A 20,288-nucleotide genomic window follows, 5' to 3' on the forward strand; every position below is an offset into this window, starting at 1 on the left:
GGCATCCAAAAATCCACTTGATTATATCATGAATGTCACTTATTTACAGTCCTCACAATATAAAAACTTTCAAATAAAAATCCGCCAAAACTGTTTGCCCAATCAGGCTTTATTCAAAATTTAAAAAAAAATTCTATAATCTCAATTTTGCTTTCCAGCTGGGTGGATTAACCAAGTTCCACCATGGTAATTGTCCTTTATCGAATCAGGTTCTCAAAAAAAAAACACAAAACTAGTTACCAACCCAACGTCTCTTTCGGGCTGGCCTATGTTGCTTCATTTCACCTGTATCTACAATGGAATCATTGTTGACCTTCAAACTCTCTTCTGTTTCTCTTTTAACTGTGATGGGTTGCTTAAAGCGCTCCCTGCGTTTCTCCATCTTGGCTAATGAATCAAGAATCCTTTGACTGTCATAGCCACCTATAAATTGGTCATTTTGTGACATTTTCTTCTTCACACTATCAGTCAATGATGAACCTTCAGAAGCATCTCTCCTGGATACCGAAGAATCCATGGATGGTTCTTCTGTTACAATCTGGCCTTCCTCTATATCCGAGCTTTCTTTCTGTCCTTGATCTGAAAGGTTCTGAATCTGAAGCCATTTCTTACTCTCCTGATTGCTTTGATGTTTTGAGGTGTCAAATTTGCTGGCCTTTTTATGAGATTCATCAAAAACCACTGAAGCTCTCCGCTTCTTAGCAATCCGTTGGTTGACATTTTCAAGCCTACCATTGCATAAGACTCTGGACCTTCTCACTCGAGACTGTCACAAATTTATAATCAAACCAAAAACCAGGAAAATATCAATACATCTGACAAATAATAACACTGATGCTGACGTATGCAGAATATTGCATCAAATAAATGAGATGTGACAAATACGAGCCGCAGGGGTGTCATCTAAATATACAAACTAACAGAATGCTCATTAGTAGTAACAAAACATGGTAAAGGTATTAGACACCTTTCAAGCTTTATTATGAAGTCAACACAAAGAAAATGTAATGATAGTCATTGAAGTTCCGTGTCTGCTAACTCATCCGTTAAATACAAATCGAATTTGGATCTACACTGATTATTTCTGGACAAATCTAATTATGAGAAATACAAGAACTAAAAGTATGAATGAAGCTTAATGTCTTGCCATCACAAAATTAGCAAACGATAAATACACCTTCAAACTGCCAATCATCTGCTTTGGAAATCATTTTAAACTAATTCATTTGAGAAAAAGCCCACACTAGAAAAGCCAGAATCTAGCCATAACAGTATACACTTATTAAAAACATATAATAGGCAGACAAGTGCATTTAGTAGAGAAAAGTATATACCTGAAAAGACACATCCTTATTGCCCAAAACACAACATTTCTACATTAAAAACCAATGCAGGCTTTTGAAAGTGATAAAGTCTTATAACTATTTAGCATTAGCAGATCCATGCATTAATAGAATTGAGTATAAAATGCAAACTTTGACATGTAAGGAAGAAAAACAGATATCTTGCCCAATTATCTCCCCAGCCTGCGTATAAAGGTAATCAAAGGCTAAAAACCATACTGTGCCCATCAAAATCTGAGGATAAATTATAGTCTACCAATAATAGATACAAATATGTGACAAATATCATATGTAATAGAATGAAAAACTCAAAATATCAATAAAATGTGACCAGAAAATGTGATATCCAATGTTCAATCAATTAAAATCTAAACATAATATATATATATACCATAAGCACATCAATTATCTCAGGCCAGGAGATCTATGGATGTGACCCTGATCAGGAATGATCATCAGCCATGGTTGACGTAAGCTTAATCACCACAACCCATTAGGCCATTACTATATTATGTCAAGTTCCCAGAACAGCACATGAACTAATTTCGAAGAACGATTTAGAAGCAAAATGGAAAAGTTAGGGGAATTTTATTCTATTATGAACAATAACCAAAGCCTTAGCCTATCCTACTAGAGGAAAAGTTGGCAGATATGGACCACATGACTATATTACTCTATAATAAAATATTACTAAAGAATATGAGATTAATGTTACAACATCAAGGGACTACACAGATTTGCTTCATATGCTTGACCTGAGATTCTCTATAATTTAGCATTTTAGCTTGGTATTGATGCTGAAACTCAAGAACATCACTCGATCTGGAGTTGGTCCAAACCTTAAAATCATTTTTAAAACAAATAGAAGTTGAGAACAAAATGATAAAACATAGTTAATATTTGGTAGTGAAGTAGTACAGCAGACTTTATATAAGTAAAAGCTACCAAAAAGAAATAAAGTGCAACAGATGTTGAATAACTCATTGATAAAGACAAAAGTACAGGCTCTCAACCATATTTTCCCCATTTTTACCTTTCCTTCCCCATTAATCAAGTCAACTGATTTCCTGAATCTCAGCACTGCTTGCCCACCCTTACTTCTGCACATAATCTTAGAGCTATCTTTAAAATATCTCTCACTATCTCGCTTTGACATACATAGCTGATGCCACTGCAATGGCATATCATCACTCTGCACCTTAGCAGACAAAGATGATGCATGGGTTTCATGATGCCTACAAATAATTTCATCCTCAGTCCAATTCAGGAACTTAGATGGTGACCTGTAAAACCGATACTCTTCTTCAGGGTAAATTGGGAGATCTTCATCTTCAGCAGTGTCAGTATAATCACACAACTGATTACAGCCTCTGTTGTCTCTAGCATGCTTATCTCTCCCACAACCCCCAAAAATTACATTTACCCTTGCATCATATGCATAATTCTTCACTGAATCTGTATAAGATTGTCTACGATGCTTAAAATTTGAAGTCTGGTATCGTGTATATTTCTGACAATTATCTTCTACTATCCCAGAAGCCAAGTGTCTTCCCCTACGGACAGATCTTCTCCAATCTCTATCAATATGTGCAAACTGCTCTTCACCATTATTATCAAACAATTCCATTTCTCTCTCAGCAGCAGAAGTGGACATGCGATATCTCTTGTGTAGGAACTCAAACTCACACTCATCAAAATCATCAATGATGTTTCTGTCCATAAAATGGAATTTTTCATCCATTCTTTTCCTTTGAGTATCCATCTCCTTATCAGGAAAAGATGAATGTTTTGGAAGAGACCATCTTGACTCCCTATAAGAGTGATTACTCAGGTCATCAGCAGAGTACCCACAACCAGGATGATACCAATCTTTCTCTCTGTCCTCACTATCTGCAAATTGAGGACCTTGTTCAAAAAAATAATTCCCCACATCCCCATTTCTTCTGTTACATCGGTTTGTATTCTCCCTGAAGCTTTCTCGATCTTCATGATAATATCTAGAATGTCGTGTAACGACATCAACAACCTTTTCACCACCATAATAATAGGATTGTTTTTCCCTATTATATGAAACATCTCTTTTATGACTGCCAAAATCTTCCAGTTGGTCTTCATGTCTGTCATAATCAACAAATTGACGAGCCAACAGAGACAGATCCCTTGAACTGGACTTGAGGAGCAGGGAGACATCATTATTATTTTCTGTGTGCTTATTCCGATTATAACCAGGCTCATATCCACTACTTTGGTGCCTCTGTTCCTTTCTGAATTGACCTCTAGTTCTTGAATTATAAGCTACATTTACTGCTTTTTTATTGACACTGTTCTTCATGTTCTTGCAATAAAGTGGCAATGATTCCTTCATCTCAGTGACAAAATTCAAGGATTTCCTTCTTAAAGGGCTAAGATTTTTATCATTATCAACATGTACACTGTTTTCCGTTCCCTCGGAATCACTATCAGTATAGGAAGTCAGGCTATGTTCTTGATCTCCAAGTGACAGTTCTGATTCAATCCAACATGAATTAGAATTAAATGCATCTATGCCACCACCTTCCTCCGCATTTATTTCTCCCTCTGGCACTTGTGCAGTATCTTCAGAATGTTGGTCTACTTGATCCCGATGTTCATCTCCATTTGCACCAGGAATTGGGCCACTTCTGTGAAATGCAGAGTCCAGATAAGAGTTATGAAGATGATAAATGATTCAATTTACTAAACCACTAAGTGACTTCAAGAAAACATTAAGAATTTCAACAATAAACTTATGTGTCAATAGGGGAAAAGAAGGAAGTCAGTAACAACAAATAATCAATTTGTAACAAGGAATGCTGATAACTATACATAAGAAATGATTATTCACAGACGGAAACCTAGTTTTAGGACAAAAATTAGCTGCAGTTAAAGTACTGCTATTATTATGTACAATGCTTTTCATCCAATAAGATTTTACAGACAATCAACACAAAAAGTTGAGGAAAGGAGTTCTCTATATTTGTCGAATGAAAAACCGTTCACATATCTATATTACTTTATATTTTCATATTGAATGTGAATTTGACAAATTTATCCTTACTTCCAACATGGATTATACAGAAAAGCGAACGAGCATCAATGAAGTTCAAACAGATATATATCCCAAGAATCAACACAAGAAAGAAAATATATTATATAGAAAGGGATCAATCAGATTTAGCATATCTAACCTTTTCTGAACAGATGCATCCTCTGCTTTTTTCACATCTTCCAACTGATCTTCAGACAGCAGTTCATCTTGTTCACCAGAAGAATTATGAATACTTTGCTTATTGCCTGACATAGATTCCCCTTCTAATAATGCATCCATTACAATGCTATGGCCGGAACCAGAATAATCATCTGAGGATTCAAGCAGCTTGATCTGCCCAAAACCAGTGATAATTACTACAAAGACATAGGCAGCTACAACACAAAAATTGTTGTAAACATAGAGTGAGTGCAGACCTCTATAACATTAAAATCCCTATTGCGTGGACGCCTTACATCTATGGATGGTTGCCGTTCAACCATGCTGTTCTCAACCTGAATTGCTCTGCCTTTTGGCTGAATTATCAAAAATCAGTCATCAGTCAGTATCCACATCCAAGTATATATTTGCAAGCAACAGTTAAGGAGATAACTTGAAGAAACTCTCAAAATATCAAAAACTGTAAAATAATAATAGGTGCTGAAATTATAAGGAAAAGGGGGAGAAGAATCTCTTAATGGGAAAGTGTGAGATGTGTTACAAAACAATAACCTAATGTTCCTATTTATGCCAATACCTAGGTCAACCACAAATTTACTACAATTAATACAAGTCCATACTCCATCCCAATAATACTGTTCACATAACATGAGTCCCAAGCATGAATGACCCTAATATTTTAACAAGAGCCAACAGGTGAATATCTACGTACCAATCCAAAATCTGATGAAGGAAAAAGTACATTCCCTGAGACTACTTGATCAGTTTGCTCTCTCATGGCTTCCTGAAATACTTATCCGAGTCAGCAACATCAGACAAGAGAATTCACCACAAAAATACAACTTATTACTTAGTTAATTGTTCTTTTACAAATATTATATTACACACCTGATTCCATTTTGCAGAGTCATCAACAGAAATACCAGTTTGCAAGGATGTTTTCCAAAGTTGCTCCTGCATACAGTTTAAGTGTAACACTCTCATCAGATAAATTTCATGAGTCGCTAATAAAAAGCAAATGTCAATTATCTCACCATTAAAACATTAAACAGATAACCTAGTGGGTAATGCCAAAAAAGTAGCAGAAATTCCAGTACTGCTAGCTAGAGATATGGATAACTAAATTATGCCAGAACCTAACCAGAGAAACCAAGAGACAAGCTTCACATAAAAGCTATAAAGTGATATCTCTCGGGCATAATAATATACCCACCAATGAAGCACAGTATAACTTCCAAGTGCTCTCATTAAAACCAAAGTTAAAGTAATCCGTCATGTCAACTCCAGGAATCTTCCATGGCTTCTCCGTTAATGTATCAATGTTTACATCAAATATACCCCTGCAATAAGAGGGGAAATCACAATACATGTTAAGATATACAAATGTCAGCTAGAATAACATAACATATCAAAAATGCCATGATCATCGCCAATTTCAGTATGAGAGATATGTGATCACACTGAACTCCGCAATGATATACCACTTAGGCACTTGCATCACATTTAGTTTATCAAAGAAACAAAATTAACCGAGCTCTGCATGAACTGCTAAACAAAATGCATAGACTGACCAGGACCACGGAAGAACCGATGCATATCCACATTGAACAAACATAGGATTTGCTGCAAGACACACTCGAGAGGAGTTCAATCCAAGGTTCTGAACAACGGTATCACCATTCCTCCTCCTTCTATTCAAGGATGAAATGTAGGAAGCCATACCCATTGCTGCATTGACCTTCATATTATTCTCAAAAGCCGCTTCCATATTTTTTTCAAATGCCAATCTTCGACCCCTCCCACACTACAAAAACGAATCACATTCAAGCACTAGACAACACTCTCAGTTGTATAATTAAAAACTAAACAGAAAAACACATATGCAACAAACTAAAAAAATAATGAAAATATAACACCATTAATGAACTGAATCTAACTCTTACTTATTTATTTTACTTTTTTTCAAGACACTACTTATTCAACTACCATGTCCACAAATAATTGAAACAGCAACCCAATTCCAAATTATCCAATAACTAAAAAAAAAAAAAAAAAAAAAAAAAAACCAAAAAAGAGAGGAAGAAGCAGCAGCACCTTACTGACCTTAGGATGAAAATATCTGGAACCATTATCATCGCCCTCATCAGCATCGCCGTCGTCGTCGCATCCAACAACTCCGGCAGGAACATCCTCGTCATTCAACACGATTTTCAGAGCATCGTCGTCGTCGTCGTCATCGCTGTCACTTGCAGCAGCACAGTCATCACAATCATTCACCGCATCGTTGTTCTTGTCCTGGTGAAGATTGGCAATGTTAGTGTTCACATCAGGTTTTACTTCTTCTTCTTCTTCCTGGATGGTATTGGGAAGTTCAATGTCGACGGCGTAGAGTTCGCCGAAATCATCATCGTCGAAGCCTTCCATTTTCAGTGGCTCACATCACAGCCACCTGAAGCTGAGAAGTGTAGTGAAAACCCAAAACCCAAAACCCCTAACTAAACCTATTAATATCACTGCCTCTCTCTCTCTCTCACATGCATATAATATAAATATCTCACTCTTTCTCCACTTGTCAAAACAAAAACCGTATCTTTTGCCAAAACCCTTCCACAATCTTAAACCCTAGCACAAGCATGTTCATTTTAGAGCTTTATAAATATAAATGAATAATGAGGCTAAAATTCTTAAAAACACTTCTTATTTTTTTTTTATTAAAAAAATCTATTTTTTAATTAAAAAAAATACAATTCATTTTCATGGATTTTATCTACAGACTAAAGTAGTACTTTTGTATGCTACTTTATATCTAAGTTAAGAATTGAAAAGAAAGTTAGAAACATTATGATTTAACATAATTATTTTAATTTATATAAATAAAAATTATTATTTTTCAATTAAATTTGCATTTTAGTTTTCTACTAAAAGTATAAATATGTTCAATTAATTTGAACTTGTCTATTGAGAAATTATAATTTTATTCATGATTGTACAATTTTTTAAAATAAGAAAGTGAAGAAAAAAAATGTAATATAGTAGTTGATATAATGAAAAGTGAAAGAGAAAAATCTTTTTTTTAATTTTTTATACGACCACTTAAGAAGATAATATAGGTTTAAAATGTAATTAATATTTATGTTTATGATAAAATTAAAGTTTAATTTATATGTTTGATATATTCTTTTGAGAAAATATTTTGTTTTTTTTTTATGAACAACTAACTTTTTTATAAAAGCACCAAAATTCATTATGTTGTTATATCATTCTAGAAGGGTTGGTCTAAGGGTCAAGCAAACAAAGTTTTTGTTTTAAATTTCTTTAAAAAAACATATTAATATTTATATAATTTTGTCAAGGTTTTATATTTAAATAGTTACTTTTTACATTCTTAAAAATTCACTTTAAAAGGTTCATCCCTTAAAAAAATATACAAATATAGTTATTTTTTAAGACATTTTTCTAAAATGTTTTTATTTTTTATCAAAAGATATTATTATTAATTTTAAAAGTTTCACTTTAAGATTTGTTTTAAACTTAATAATATGTTAGATCAATCTTGGATACTAGGATGACATAACGATAAAGTGAGTTCTTATTAGACGTTTGCAAAAAAAATACATTAACAAATAACAATGCACATATATATATATATATATATATATATATATATATATATAATATGACTATTTTTTTATTAGCCTTATACTCAAACTCAACGTATCTGAATCAAAAAAGAATTTAAAAAAATGAGTTATCATTAAAAAAATTATGTTCTAAAAGAAGACTAGCACACCCATGCTGAATAATGAGCATAGCCATGCCCAGGGAGCACACCCATGTTAAATAAAGAGCATGATCATGCTATGGGAGCACATTCATGCTAAATAAAAAGCATAAGCATGCTAAAATGTAGCACAATCATGATGAAGGAGCACAACCTAGAAATTTAGCACAAACATGCTTGAATTTTTAGGTCTCCATATTCTTGAAAAGTGAGCACAACCATGTTGAAGGAGCACAATCGTGTTAAGGCTTACAAGTTTCCAAACTTTATAAATAGAAACAATGTGTATTAAGTGTTTGGTATTTTGTTTTTACTTTTTTATAATACAAATATTTTATGAGAGAGAGAATTCTAGGAGAAAGGACAGAGACTTAATGATAGAGGAACTATTTGTATCAAGTTTTTTCCTTTGTTATTTTGAATGTCTTCCCTTGTAATTTGTGCTTTATCTTTTCTCATTTCTAGCTAAATTACAAGTTAGGGTTACATTGTAGGTTGAACTTTTGATCCCCAAATTTTATTCTACTTTGAACTCTTTGTGTAATTGATTGAATTATCTTGTTATTTTAATTTTGCACAAGGAATTGATCAACCTGAGTATTGCGATAGTTGATTGATAACACGACCAATATTTTTTAATTAACGGAACCATGAGATGGTCAGATTTAGAAACTTGTATGACCAAATTGATTTTGTTCTAATATGCGTAAAAGTCTCACATCACTTAAAAATTGAGACTAAGGGTAGTTTATAAATATTTTTCCTCCTTAACTCACCAAAGCGTCTTTTTAATGACAAAACCATGACGACATAATGAGTGCTAAAATAAACAATATCTCGAATGTGGTAATCCTAACGATGACGATGGACTTACGATTGGAACGTTGGCGTTAGAAGGAGGACTTATGCTACTCTTACCCCTTAGCCTCAACTGTGAAACTTGTTTCGGTAAGCCTAAAAGTTTCACATCACTTAGAAATTGAGAGTAAAAGTAATTTATAAATACTCTCCTTCCTTAAAGCACTGAGGTGTCTTTTCATGGACAAAATCGTGATGGTTCAACAAATGTCGAAGTAGACAATACCTCAAATACAATGATCCTGTAAAATCACGATCGGAACAATTTTATAAACTTAAAATTAGGATAATTATTTTAATCAACCTTCGTATTCTTCATGTTTTGCACTGTATAAATTACTATATGGCCAATTTAAGAATTATATAAGGTGAAAAATGTTAATTTTCATGACCAAAAATGATTAGCAACTTGAGAGAAAAAATTGACAATCAAGATTAAAGTTTAATTAAATTAGAATTGGAAGAATAGGGACAACTGATGTCGTAACCCTAAGTTTTCTTAATTCTTGAATTACTATCAAATATTGACTATTTGCTTAAATTAAGATTTTTATTAATTAAAGCAATACTTTTTCCATTGAAAAATGGGTTGCCCAAATAATTAAAAATTTATGTTAGACTAGTAATTGTCATTTAGTCTTTTGAATATGATATTTGGACTCTTTTTTCTGACCAACACACTTATTATCTATTTATTAACTTTATGTTCCCCACACTTACCAACTAACTAGGAAAAATAACAAACAAAAAATAAGATAAATATCAAAGAAGTTCATGACACTATTGGGCATGTCTCAGCTATGAAGGCCAAAGCTTTGGATGAGAATGTTAAGTCCCAAAGCTCATAAAGAAATGAGAGTTGAATTGGTGTTTAAAAAACTTTAAGGAATTTAATCTTGCAAAATGAAGTTTACTTGACCCATTTAGGAAAAAAAAAGTTCTTGAAATCAAGTTTCTTGATTATTAGAAAACCTTATTAACAATCAAATACAAAGATCATATACTCTATTTTTAGTCAAGTAAGAACATGCAATTCAAATTTCAAAAGCTTATGGAAGAATTGATACAAACAAAATAATGACCAAATAAAGAAAGATTTACACAAAAAATTTATACTGGCTCACTTTTAACATAAAGTTACATCTAGCCTTTTATGATCAACCTTTGATCATAGGACATCCACTATAGGCAAAATGTGATTACAACTAAGATAGTTGATTAAACCTAGATCTTAAGACACTCCAATTGTGACACCCTCTACCCCATTATTAATATACAACAAATGTAACAATGAAATATTTCTTTTCTTCTTATTGGGTAAATAAAATTTTTCATAGTTGACAAATATTTCAGATATCACAAGGTAGAAGATTTACATTCGTAACTCATAAATTATAACTCCAGTGTAAAAAATTATAAAAGAAAAGAAGTTAAGATTTTCAATACAATTTAGTGAAAAACAAGAAATCATATATATACAAATAATAATAAAGGAAATATAAATTAACTCCAGTAAAGGTGGCAGTGCCTCCTAGTTAGGAATCAATTTATATTTTCCAAATCATGTAATAAAATATAACAAAGATATTCATTCTGGTCTTTTATCAAGAACGTTCAAATTACAATTCTTAACATACAATTTCCTTGAATTATAAACTTTATCTACGTTATCTCTTCGTTAGAAATTACAAAGAAGAGAAACTAAAGTTATTAAAACAATAACATATTAAACTAAAAATAACTATGCCCCGATGTCACATCCTATCAGAGCATGCCCAATTGAAGCCTTTAAGCCTTATCACCAACATCCTCATGATGCTGATCACCTGCAACATAATTTAAACATATACAAAAACAACAAGGGAGTGAGAAACATCTCACTCAGTTTCAGGTGCAGAAATAAAGGCTAGATAGCACCCACACACACAACAAATATAAGTCACTTATAAACAATACACATACATCATCAATATCACATATATATTCATTTATCATGCAATGATGTCATGATCTTGACTTATAAATGCATGCATGTGGCGCCATAAGGAAGTTTCACATATCATCACTGGTGACCCTAAGGCACACCTGGTTACATCACTGGTGACCCAAAGGTACACCTGGTTACATCACTGGTGACCCTAAGGTACACCTTGTTAGCAAGTTACATCGCTAGTATGCGGCCTCAGCGGCACACCTGGAATAAGATATGCATATGATGCATGTCATACATTCATTATTTCATTAACTCAACATTTAACTTGTTACAGAATTTCATTTAGTACATCATGTCCTCATTTGTCATAGTCTCATAATCATATTTGTCTCAATAGTTCATTCTTAGGTTTCATGTCATTTGTCCATATTTCACATGGTCATGTCATCAATACTCCTCATAAGATCCGCATAGGTATTCACAGAGAGCATTCTTATTCATATTAAAACTTATTTATTATTAACATTAATTTCATACTCATTTATTACTTTCAACAAAGAACAAAGTAGAATAAATAGAAAATCGAACAGAACAACGACACCTTCAACAAAAACAAAGTAGAGTAAATAGAAAATCAAACAGAACAACGGCACCTTCACACACAGAACAAAGTAAAATAAATAAAAATCGGACAGAACAACCACACCTTCAACAAAGAATAAAGTAGAATAAATAGAAAATCAGACAGAACAACAGCACCTTCAACAAAAACAAAGTAGAGTAAATAGAAAATTAAACAGAACAACGGCAAAGGATTGGGGGCCAATCCGACAAACAACTATCCAACAATTATCCCCACACCCCTGAGCGAGGTTCTCACTCCCCCCCTTACCTGGATAAGCAGGAGCTAGAACTTGGGCAGGGCCTCCTCCTCTGGATTCCCTCTTCCTTTCTCTTTCTCTTTCTTTCTCTCTCTCTCTCTCTCTCTCTCTCTCTCTCTCTCTCTTTCTCTCTCTAAAATTTCACTTTCTTCCTCTGTATAAAAATTTTCACCCCCTGCCCCTATTTATAGGCAAACTGATGTACCCGGAACGGCCCGTATTGAATTCGGAACGGCCCGTTCCGGATCCTTCAAACATGGGCAAATTTTTCATCTGGAACGGCCCGTTCCAAAATCGAAACGGCCCATTTCCTAAGAGGCAGAACGGCCCGTTCTCAAATCTCAGCAGAACGGCCCGTTCTCCCTCTGGAACGGCCCGTTCTCCATACCAGAACGGCCCGTTCTGGGACTACAAAAATTCCACATTTTCAACATTTGGAACGGCCCGTTCCGGAACCCAAAATACCCCTATAACTTTATTAAAATTACGAAAATGCCATTAAAATAATAATAATAAAAATTTGGGTGTTACACCAATAACCGCTACATGAATTATTAGTTGATCCCTTGACTAGATTGTAGAGAACCCTTCTCTAGTTTGTAAGTTCAATAAACCTTATCTTAAGATACACTTTCCTGTTGAAAAATTACAAGAAAATAATACAAAAAAAGAATGGAATGAAGAGTATTAGGTTAACTAGTAACTCTGCTTCTAGGTTAACTAATAACTCTGCTTCTAGTGGCATCGAGAGCATTCTAAGAGACAACATAAATAAGAGTATTAGGTTAACTAATAACTCTGCTTCTAGGTTAACAAGATTGTTGGACCACGAGGACAAAACCCAATAGCTTAAAACATTTTATTTTTCAAAAGCCCCTTTCATCTTATTCTATTTTATAATTCTTTCACTACAAGAAATGTTACATATAATAATACAAAAAGCATTACTATAGATACGATATATGTAGATATAAATTTATTTGACATATACACTAGTGGAAAACGAGGCTTTTATGTCACCTCTTTCTCATCGAACTTAAAAAAAATCGACGTAAAAAAGATGCGGTGACATTTTTGTAATTTTTGTGAACTTTTTTACGTCAGACCTGGTAGGGTCTGACGTAAAATGTAAAATATACGTCGAACACAACATACAATCAACGTAGATTTTACATTTTACGTCAAACCCTATCAGGTCTGACGTAAAAAAAGTAGCGAAAGTGAATAAAAAGAGTGCATGGGAGGCACACGCACGCACACACTCACTCGGATCTCATCACTTTTCTAGATTCTTTTCTGTATAAACCTTCTCCCTCTCCTTTATTGCTAAATCATTTTTTCTATCTTCTGTAGAGTGGGATAAACTCTTCGTTACTCGTTCGCACATTGTTGCAGCTCAGGTATGAATCGCTAACACCTTTTTGCTTCGCATTGCTATTGTGACTATTTGTTCTATTCGATCTTTATGTTGTTCTATTTGTTTGGGTTGTTGGCCTTTTCTTTTAGATTGTTCTATCAAGCAAAACGGCCGTTATGTTTTTTTTTGTTTACAACTTTTTTACGTCGGATCTTGGCAATTTCCGACGTAAATTTATGTTGGATTTCACAACCGACGTAAATTTACGTCTCCCGCTTTAACGTCGAACTTTTTTCTGACGTAAAAAGCTTAAAATAATCGATGTAAATTATCTCTTTTGTACTAGTGATAGTTACCCACAAATTTAGTGTTGATTTTGAATAAAATTCAAAGCATATATTGTGTGTTATTATAGTCTATACTAATTTTTTTTTTTTAAAATATATCAACATATATTGTATCTATAGTGTAAGTAAAAGTAATTTTTAGTTACAAATATTATGTCTTTATAGGATGTGTGACATAATAATTATTTTGTAGTGTTTTTATTTAATTAAAACCCAACAACTATTGAAAAAAAAATTTTCAATCAATTAATTAATATTTAATTAAAACTCAAATAAATTATTTTAAATTTTCAAAATCACTTTTCACTCTATAATAAATAAATATTCAACGTAATTCAAATTAATTAATCAATTAATTTCTGAAAACATATAACCAATTTTTTCAATTTATTTTATTTTCTGAAAAGTGTTACATTATTTCCCCTGCTTTGCCAAAAAAAGTTGTTGGAATTAGCAACAAAGGTAGTAAACTCAGTTGAAGATGTATGTGGTTGTATTCCATGTTACATGGATAAGGATGGTAAAACAAGTCACGATGGTCCACCAAACTTTGATGGATTGGGTTAGGCATCCTAACTTATTTGGTTCGCCTCACCTAACCTGAAAGTCCACTAAGCCAAATGGTGGGTCGAGACGTTGGCCTCCGAGTCTGCCCTAACCTTTATTTATTATTTTTATTGTTAAGTTTAACTAAGTCACGTGTTATTGTGATTTACTTTACGGTAAATTTGTTGTACATTTGATATATCTTATTACATGTAATTTGATATTTATTGTATAACAAATTTGTTGGTAGAGTTATTATAATTATATATTTATTTTAATATGTAGAAAATTTAAGTTTTGTAGTGCAACAGATCAAACTAAATTTGTTGTAATTTGAAATATATTTTATTATTGAACTATATTAATTTATATGGATCCTTTAGATACAGAGATAAATATACTACATGAGGTATTTAAAATAAATATGCAAACTTCTTTTATTTTTTTTTTCTTTTTTAAAAAAAAAAAATTTCCCATCAATTCACCAACTCGCCCTAAGGCAAGATAGATCAAAGTGTCTAACTCATTTTAATTTGTTTGGTAGCTTGACCCAGTTTATTTTTTTACGGATTGACAGCAAGTTAGATTTAAATGAACCAAATTGACCCAATTTGTTATCCCTATTCATAGACATAGAAAATGCCTAGTTGGTGGATAATAAGGAGTCATTAATAGAAAGAATTTAAGTTCTCCCATGATTATAATTTTCATCAAGTCTTTTAAGAAAGAGAATGACCTATTCAATTTGCTTTAATGTTTTGGCATATTATATTTGCTTAGATAACAAGTGCAAAAATCTAATTAGCATGTGCAAGAGGTGGTGTAGTTCTTAGATGTTCTAGTTCATCCCATAAGATTTCCAGATCTGTAAATTAGGTGGATAAAGAATTGTCACCTTGTTTCATTGAATGAAGTTCTTGAAGGAGATTTTACATCCAAAAGTGATTTCCCTTGGTGAATCTCTCTTGTAAATCTAACCAAATCTCACAAGCATTATAAATACATATGGTGTTTGAGAAATGTAAGAGAAAAAAGTCAAGGCAATTCAAGATACAACCAAATTGTTGAATCTTTCCCATAGTTCAAAGTTAGGATCAAATTTTGTAGGTTGAGGAAGATCACCAATGGTAATCTTGTGTTCATTTTTGGAAAAGAGGGCTCTTTTCATGAACATGATTACTCTAATTGTAAACCATTAAGAAAGAATGGGGCAACAAGAATATACCCTGGTTTTTCTCCATGATAAAGATAATAGGGAATGTTAGGATTTTAAGAAGCATCTTGATGTTGTGTAGAACCAGTTCCATTCGAGGTCACAATTTCAGTTTAACAATCTTAACTACTTACTAACAATCTAATATTATATATAAAGTATATATGGCCTTTTAAAATTATGAATATCTAACATAATCCAACGTAATATTAAAGAATTTATAATATTCACATATTCGATCAACTAACTGAAATCTAGAGATCTCGTTAGAAAAGAATATACTCTAAATTAAGTAAAAAAATAACATTAATTAAAAAATTAATGGTTAACATCATAAATAACTTGAAATTTATTATTATTATTAATATTATTATTATTATTATTATTACTACTATATTTTTCTTACAATATTCAACGTTAATTATATTTTTATTCAATGATTGACTCATGAATAAATACTTTATTTTCTGTTCCTCGTTTAAAGGATTCAAATCTAAATAACTTTAGCCATCTTGATTTATATTTGACCCTACATTCAGATACCACACTAATTAAAATGGGGTCAAATACAAATTAGGAAAGTTTATTCAATAATATATGTTTGGTACGCAACACCTTTGTAGAAAATAAGGCTACGAGCATAACGGATTGATCCGTGTAATTTTATAATAAAAAAGATGATAGGGAGAGACCAAAGGAGCAAATTTCCCATAGATTTGTGTAATAACTAATAATAATTGAGTTTATTATTCAATATAATATACTTGTACGTCAAATTATTTTTCTAATTATGTATAAATAAACGAGGGCTACCTAGTAAGCTGTGAAATTTTAAAGTGGCTGCAGCTATTAAATTCCAGCACATGGTTGGTCATACATGCACGAACAGTATGGGCTGGCTCTCCTCCAAAACCTTAGGTTACTATATTCTGCACACTAATAAATTCACATTCATAGTGATTCTTCTATGATATCTATCAGAACAAGAAAGTGGTAGCTGAATCCAAAGGGTATACGAACCCGCAACATGTGCCTCTGAGAACCGTAGAAAGAAACATGTTACCTGTTCTTTGCAAATATCGGTAAAAACGCGGCTTTGTCTTTTGGCAACGTAACAGTGACTTACAACTGTTGCATGAATGTTGAATAAATTGAGGTTTCACTTTAGAGGCAGCATTCAATCACATTTTGTTACCAGAGTTGCTGAGTTATATAGACCTTCTTTCTTCCACTATCAAATGTACCTGCAAAGTGGTTTTGTATCTTCTTTTCACGTGCGTCTTCTGAGTAATAAATATTTAATTATGGCATAGTTTGTCCAGGGTCGATACGCACATATGCATACATAAAATAAAAAAATAAAAAATAAAAAAAACACACACACACAATGCTAGCCAAAAGGGTTTCATAACTTACAATAGAAGAGAAGTGAAAACCAACCAAACCGAATCTAAGTTGAGTTCTTAAACATGTTAAGAGAAGTTCGATTCCTGAACTAAAAAATAATTAATTTCACTATATAAGACTTATAAAATCAATTTTATATACATTATTTTCTTGTTATATCATAAATCGATATAAATTCTCTAATACATACTAGAAAAGAAGAGAAGGGAAATGAGATGTGCATGATGTATGCAACCTTGTATATGCATGCATGCCATTAATGAATGGTACGTTACCTGAGGTCTATAATAATACGTAGGTGAAACAAAAGTGGAAATTGATCATTCAATTGGAAGAATAGAAGAAATTTTACAAGTTCCTGCTTTCCTCTGACTTGCTTCCCTGTAACTTTCTTCTTACAGCTTAGAAGTCATGGTGCTTTGTCCCCTCCCTTCTCTAGATTCCATACCCATCTCAAAGTAAAATCTGAAGGGTAAGAAAAGGTAAAAACTGAATATTGGAATTTGAACAAACCATGAACCTTAGGCTGTGAATGTGGAAACAGAGAAAAGGAATTTACTTTCTGACCAACAAAGTCGTTTCTTTATTTCCCTTCAACCTTTTGATACCAACATAAATAACCACTTAGGAAGAATAATCAATAAAATATATACCCCAAGCAATAATCTCTTGACTGCTTAGGATAAAGGGAAAATAAATTTTCACGTGGCCTACTGTCAATTTTAGTATGACGTACAGTTTTTTTCTCAGAATCCTTCAGGTGTAGTTAATTTCTGTCTCCATAATCCATTTACTGCAGGTAAGAAAATATAAATCTCTCATTATCAATTTTTAATTTCATTATAAAATTTGTAGTGTCATAATCAAATTTGACACATAATAGATAACTCTATGTCGAATGTGATCTTATTAGATTAGATGTCAGCATAAAACGGGGACCTCAACCCCTGAGTGTACTTAAAATTTGCACGCCAATCTTAGCATTCTTGTACATGTAGCACTAGGTAAGGGTCACCAACCCTACAAATCCCCCTCCCCTCTCGCACCTTCAAAATTCATTCCTAAAATCTTTTGATTTTGAGATTGAGTACTTGTTTGTGACGCAGAAAAACAGAGAAAGATAGTCATAGCAGCATTCTGCAATTAACATGACCATCACAAACTCTTTTCTTCATATCATCTTCGTGTGCTTCATGATGCCCCTTTTTGTATTTAGTGATGAGGGAATGCATTCAGGTACAAAAACAGAACCTCTTGCCTTTGGCTTTTTCTCTAATGATCGTTATTCTTCCCGTCACCCTTAAGCTAGTATAATGTTGGCAGGATCTTCAGCACATATTTTGAATTCTTTCCGTGAAGACAGAAACGGGTCCATAACAGTGTCAGTGAAAGCAGAACATGCATATTCTGCCTCTAGAAAAATTTGGTTGCATGGTATGTATATGTGTGAAATTTCTCTATTTGTAGTCTTAGTGCGTGTTTGGAACCAAATCTACAACACGGATTATCGCTATCTTTCCACGTTCAACAGAAACAATAAGTTGCTTCAGAATCAATTGAACCTATTGATGTGATTTTGTGATGTTGATCCAAACATGCTTTTACTTCTCCAACTGAGATGAAAAAAATATTTTCCTTTATTTTTTTTTTGGCTCCATTTTGACCGTGGCTTTGATCATGATCACATTAGGTTCTTGCACAAGCAAAGACATAAGCATCTCACAAAGCAAAAGTTCTACATCAGGAATACCACAGTTCATTGTGCAAATTGTTAACACCTGTGTTTCTGGATGTGCTCCTTTTGACATCCACCTCCACTGTGGCTGGTTTGCTTCTGCAAGAATAGTGAACCCCAGATTGTTCAAGAGGCTCTCATATGATGATTGCTTGGTGAATAGAGGGAACCCTTTAGCCTCTACTCAGATCATCAGATTCACATATTCCAATTCCTTCATGTACCCTCTTGCTTTTAAGAGTGCCAAATTTTGCTGAGTCCAAAATATATGTTTAAAAGTAGAATGAGAAAGCATAGACTTCCAAAAATGATAACACCACCTTGTTGATATTAACCATTGCACTCTTGCTTTAGCTCCGACTCTCATTTTTTCTATGTAAATGTACATTTGTTAAGCTACTATTCAATGATACAATGACTAGAGACTCCAATCCCTCAAAAGAGAATTTCCATTTCATTGGGAATGTTGGAATGTTAAAGTTAAGAAAATGTTTCTGTGGTTATAGCTGCATATGACATGGAATACACTTTAAAATAATAGTGGTATTGTTAGTGTGCCCTGTGTGTTAAAGACAAGCATTCTTCTTGATACTTTATGAACCTTTCTGAAATTAGTCTAAAAAAAGGATTTATTTACTCTTTAAAGTTATAAAAAAAAAATCTTATTTTAATTTTTAAATTTATTAAATATCTGTCACCTTAGTTTTCTTTTATTATTTTTTATTTTAGTAATAAAAGAATTATCAATTGATAAATTTAAGAATTAAAAGATTGGTTTTATAATTTTGAGTATTGTTGTATTATTTTTTACACTTACATTTTATTTTTATAGTTTTTTTACTTTTCATTTTTAATTTTATATTAATAAAATAAAATATCTTAATAATTAAATAAATTATAGTTTTTCATTTACTTATAACGACCAATGTTTATGTTAAAAATATTAATTTTATCTTTCGCATAAAATTCATGTCATATTAATTTTATGAATAAATTTTCAATTTCTTCTAGGAACTATTAATCTCTCTTTTAAGTGGTTCCTATAATAATAAAAGCGTTTCAGTAATCGCTGAAATATTAATACCTAAATTTTCAGTAAAACTATGGAATCAATTTGAAGAATATTTTAATATTTAGAAACTACTTTGCATAAAATTTCTAAAAATTTGAAAATTACTTAAGTATCTTTTTTACTTTAGAAATCATTTAAAAGAAAGAAAAAAAAAATCAAAGATAAATTTAGTATATTACTTTATTTAAGAGAAGCGAAAAAAAATCATACATAAAAATTACGATCTTAATAATAGGAATCCTGAAAATCATGATTATAAATGACTAAAATTTGTAAATTCTTTTACTTATTTACCGCATAAAAAATCTAATATTGCTAACTTTGGATTCTAAAATATTAATGTTGAATTAATCTAATTCATTAATTCATGTTGCTAACTTTGGATTCTAAATTATTAATGTTGAATTAATCTAATTCTGCATCATTGACATTAATTCATGGTGCAGTGTGCCTAGGCATAGGGAAGAATAGAGAGTAGAGAGTAGAGACGGTTGTGTTGTGTTGATTATGTGAATTGTTCTTCAAGTTTAGTACATACACAGTGTTGGATGGGAGAGTTAGTGCCTGTTTGGATACGCCTTGAATTGAT

The 20,288-nt window shown here is 32.3% G+C and overlaps 2 protein-coding genes across 4 annotated transcripts; one reads left to right on the forward strand and one right to left on the reverse strand.

Moving 5' to 3' along the window:
* LOC109788007 (uncharacterized) lies at positions 1–7,172 on the reverse strand. 3 transcript variants are annotated; one of them, XM_083063304.1, is made up of 10 exons: positions 6,664–7,172; positions 6,141–6,373; positions 5,783–5,909; positions 5,458–5,523; positions 5,282–5,353; positions 4,827–4,925; positions 4,550–4,743; positions 2,377–4,003; positions 2,099–2,182; positions 1–766 (listed from the first exon to the last, which is right to left on the reverse strand). In XM_083063304.1, exons 1-10 carry the CDS (start codon positions 6,991–6,993, stop codon positions 233–235), a joined length of 3,366 nt encoding a protein of 1,121 aa, XP_082919430.1. In that variant the 5' UTR covers positions 6,994–7,172; the 3' UTR covers positions 1–232. The 3 variants fall into 3 exon arrangements, with proteins under 3 accessions (XP_082919430.1, XP_082919434.1, XP_020202210.2); XM_083063308.1 differs by having other exon boundaries at positions 6,673–7,171; XM_020346621.3 differs by lacking the exon at positions 2,099–2,182 and having other exon boundaries at positions 6,664–7,170.
* Positions 7,173–17,902: 10,730 nt separating this feature from the next.
* LOC109788006 (TPD1 protein homolog 1) lies at positions 17,903–20,288 on the forward strand. Its single transcript, XM_020346620.3, has 3 exons — positions 17,903–18,128; positions 18,216–18,326; positions 18,583–20,288. Exons 1-3 carry the CDS (start codon positions 18,041–18,043, stop codon positions 18,882–18,884), a joined length of 501 nt encoding a protein of 166 aa, XP_020202209.1. The 5' UTR covers positions 17,903–18,040; the 3' UTR covers positions 18,885–20,288.

Source organism: Cajanus cajan, chromosome 1, assembly GCF_000230855.2.
Source record: "Cajanus cajan strain Asha chromosome 1, NIPB_CcT2T_4, whole genome shotgun sequence".
NCBI lineage: Eukaryota > Viridiplantae > Streptophyta > Magnoliopsida > Fabales > Fabaceae > Cajanus > Cajanus cajan.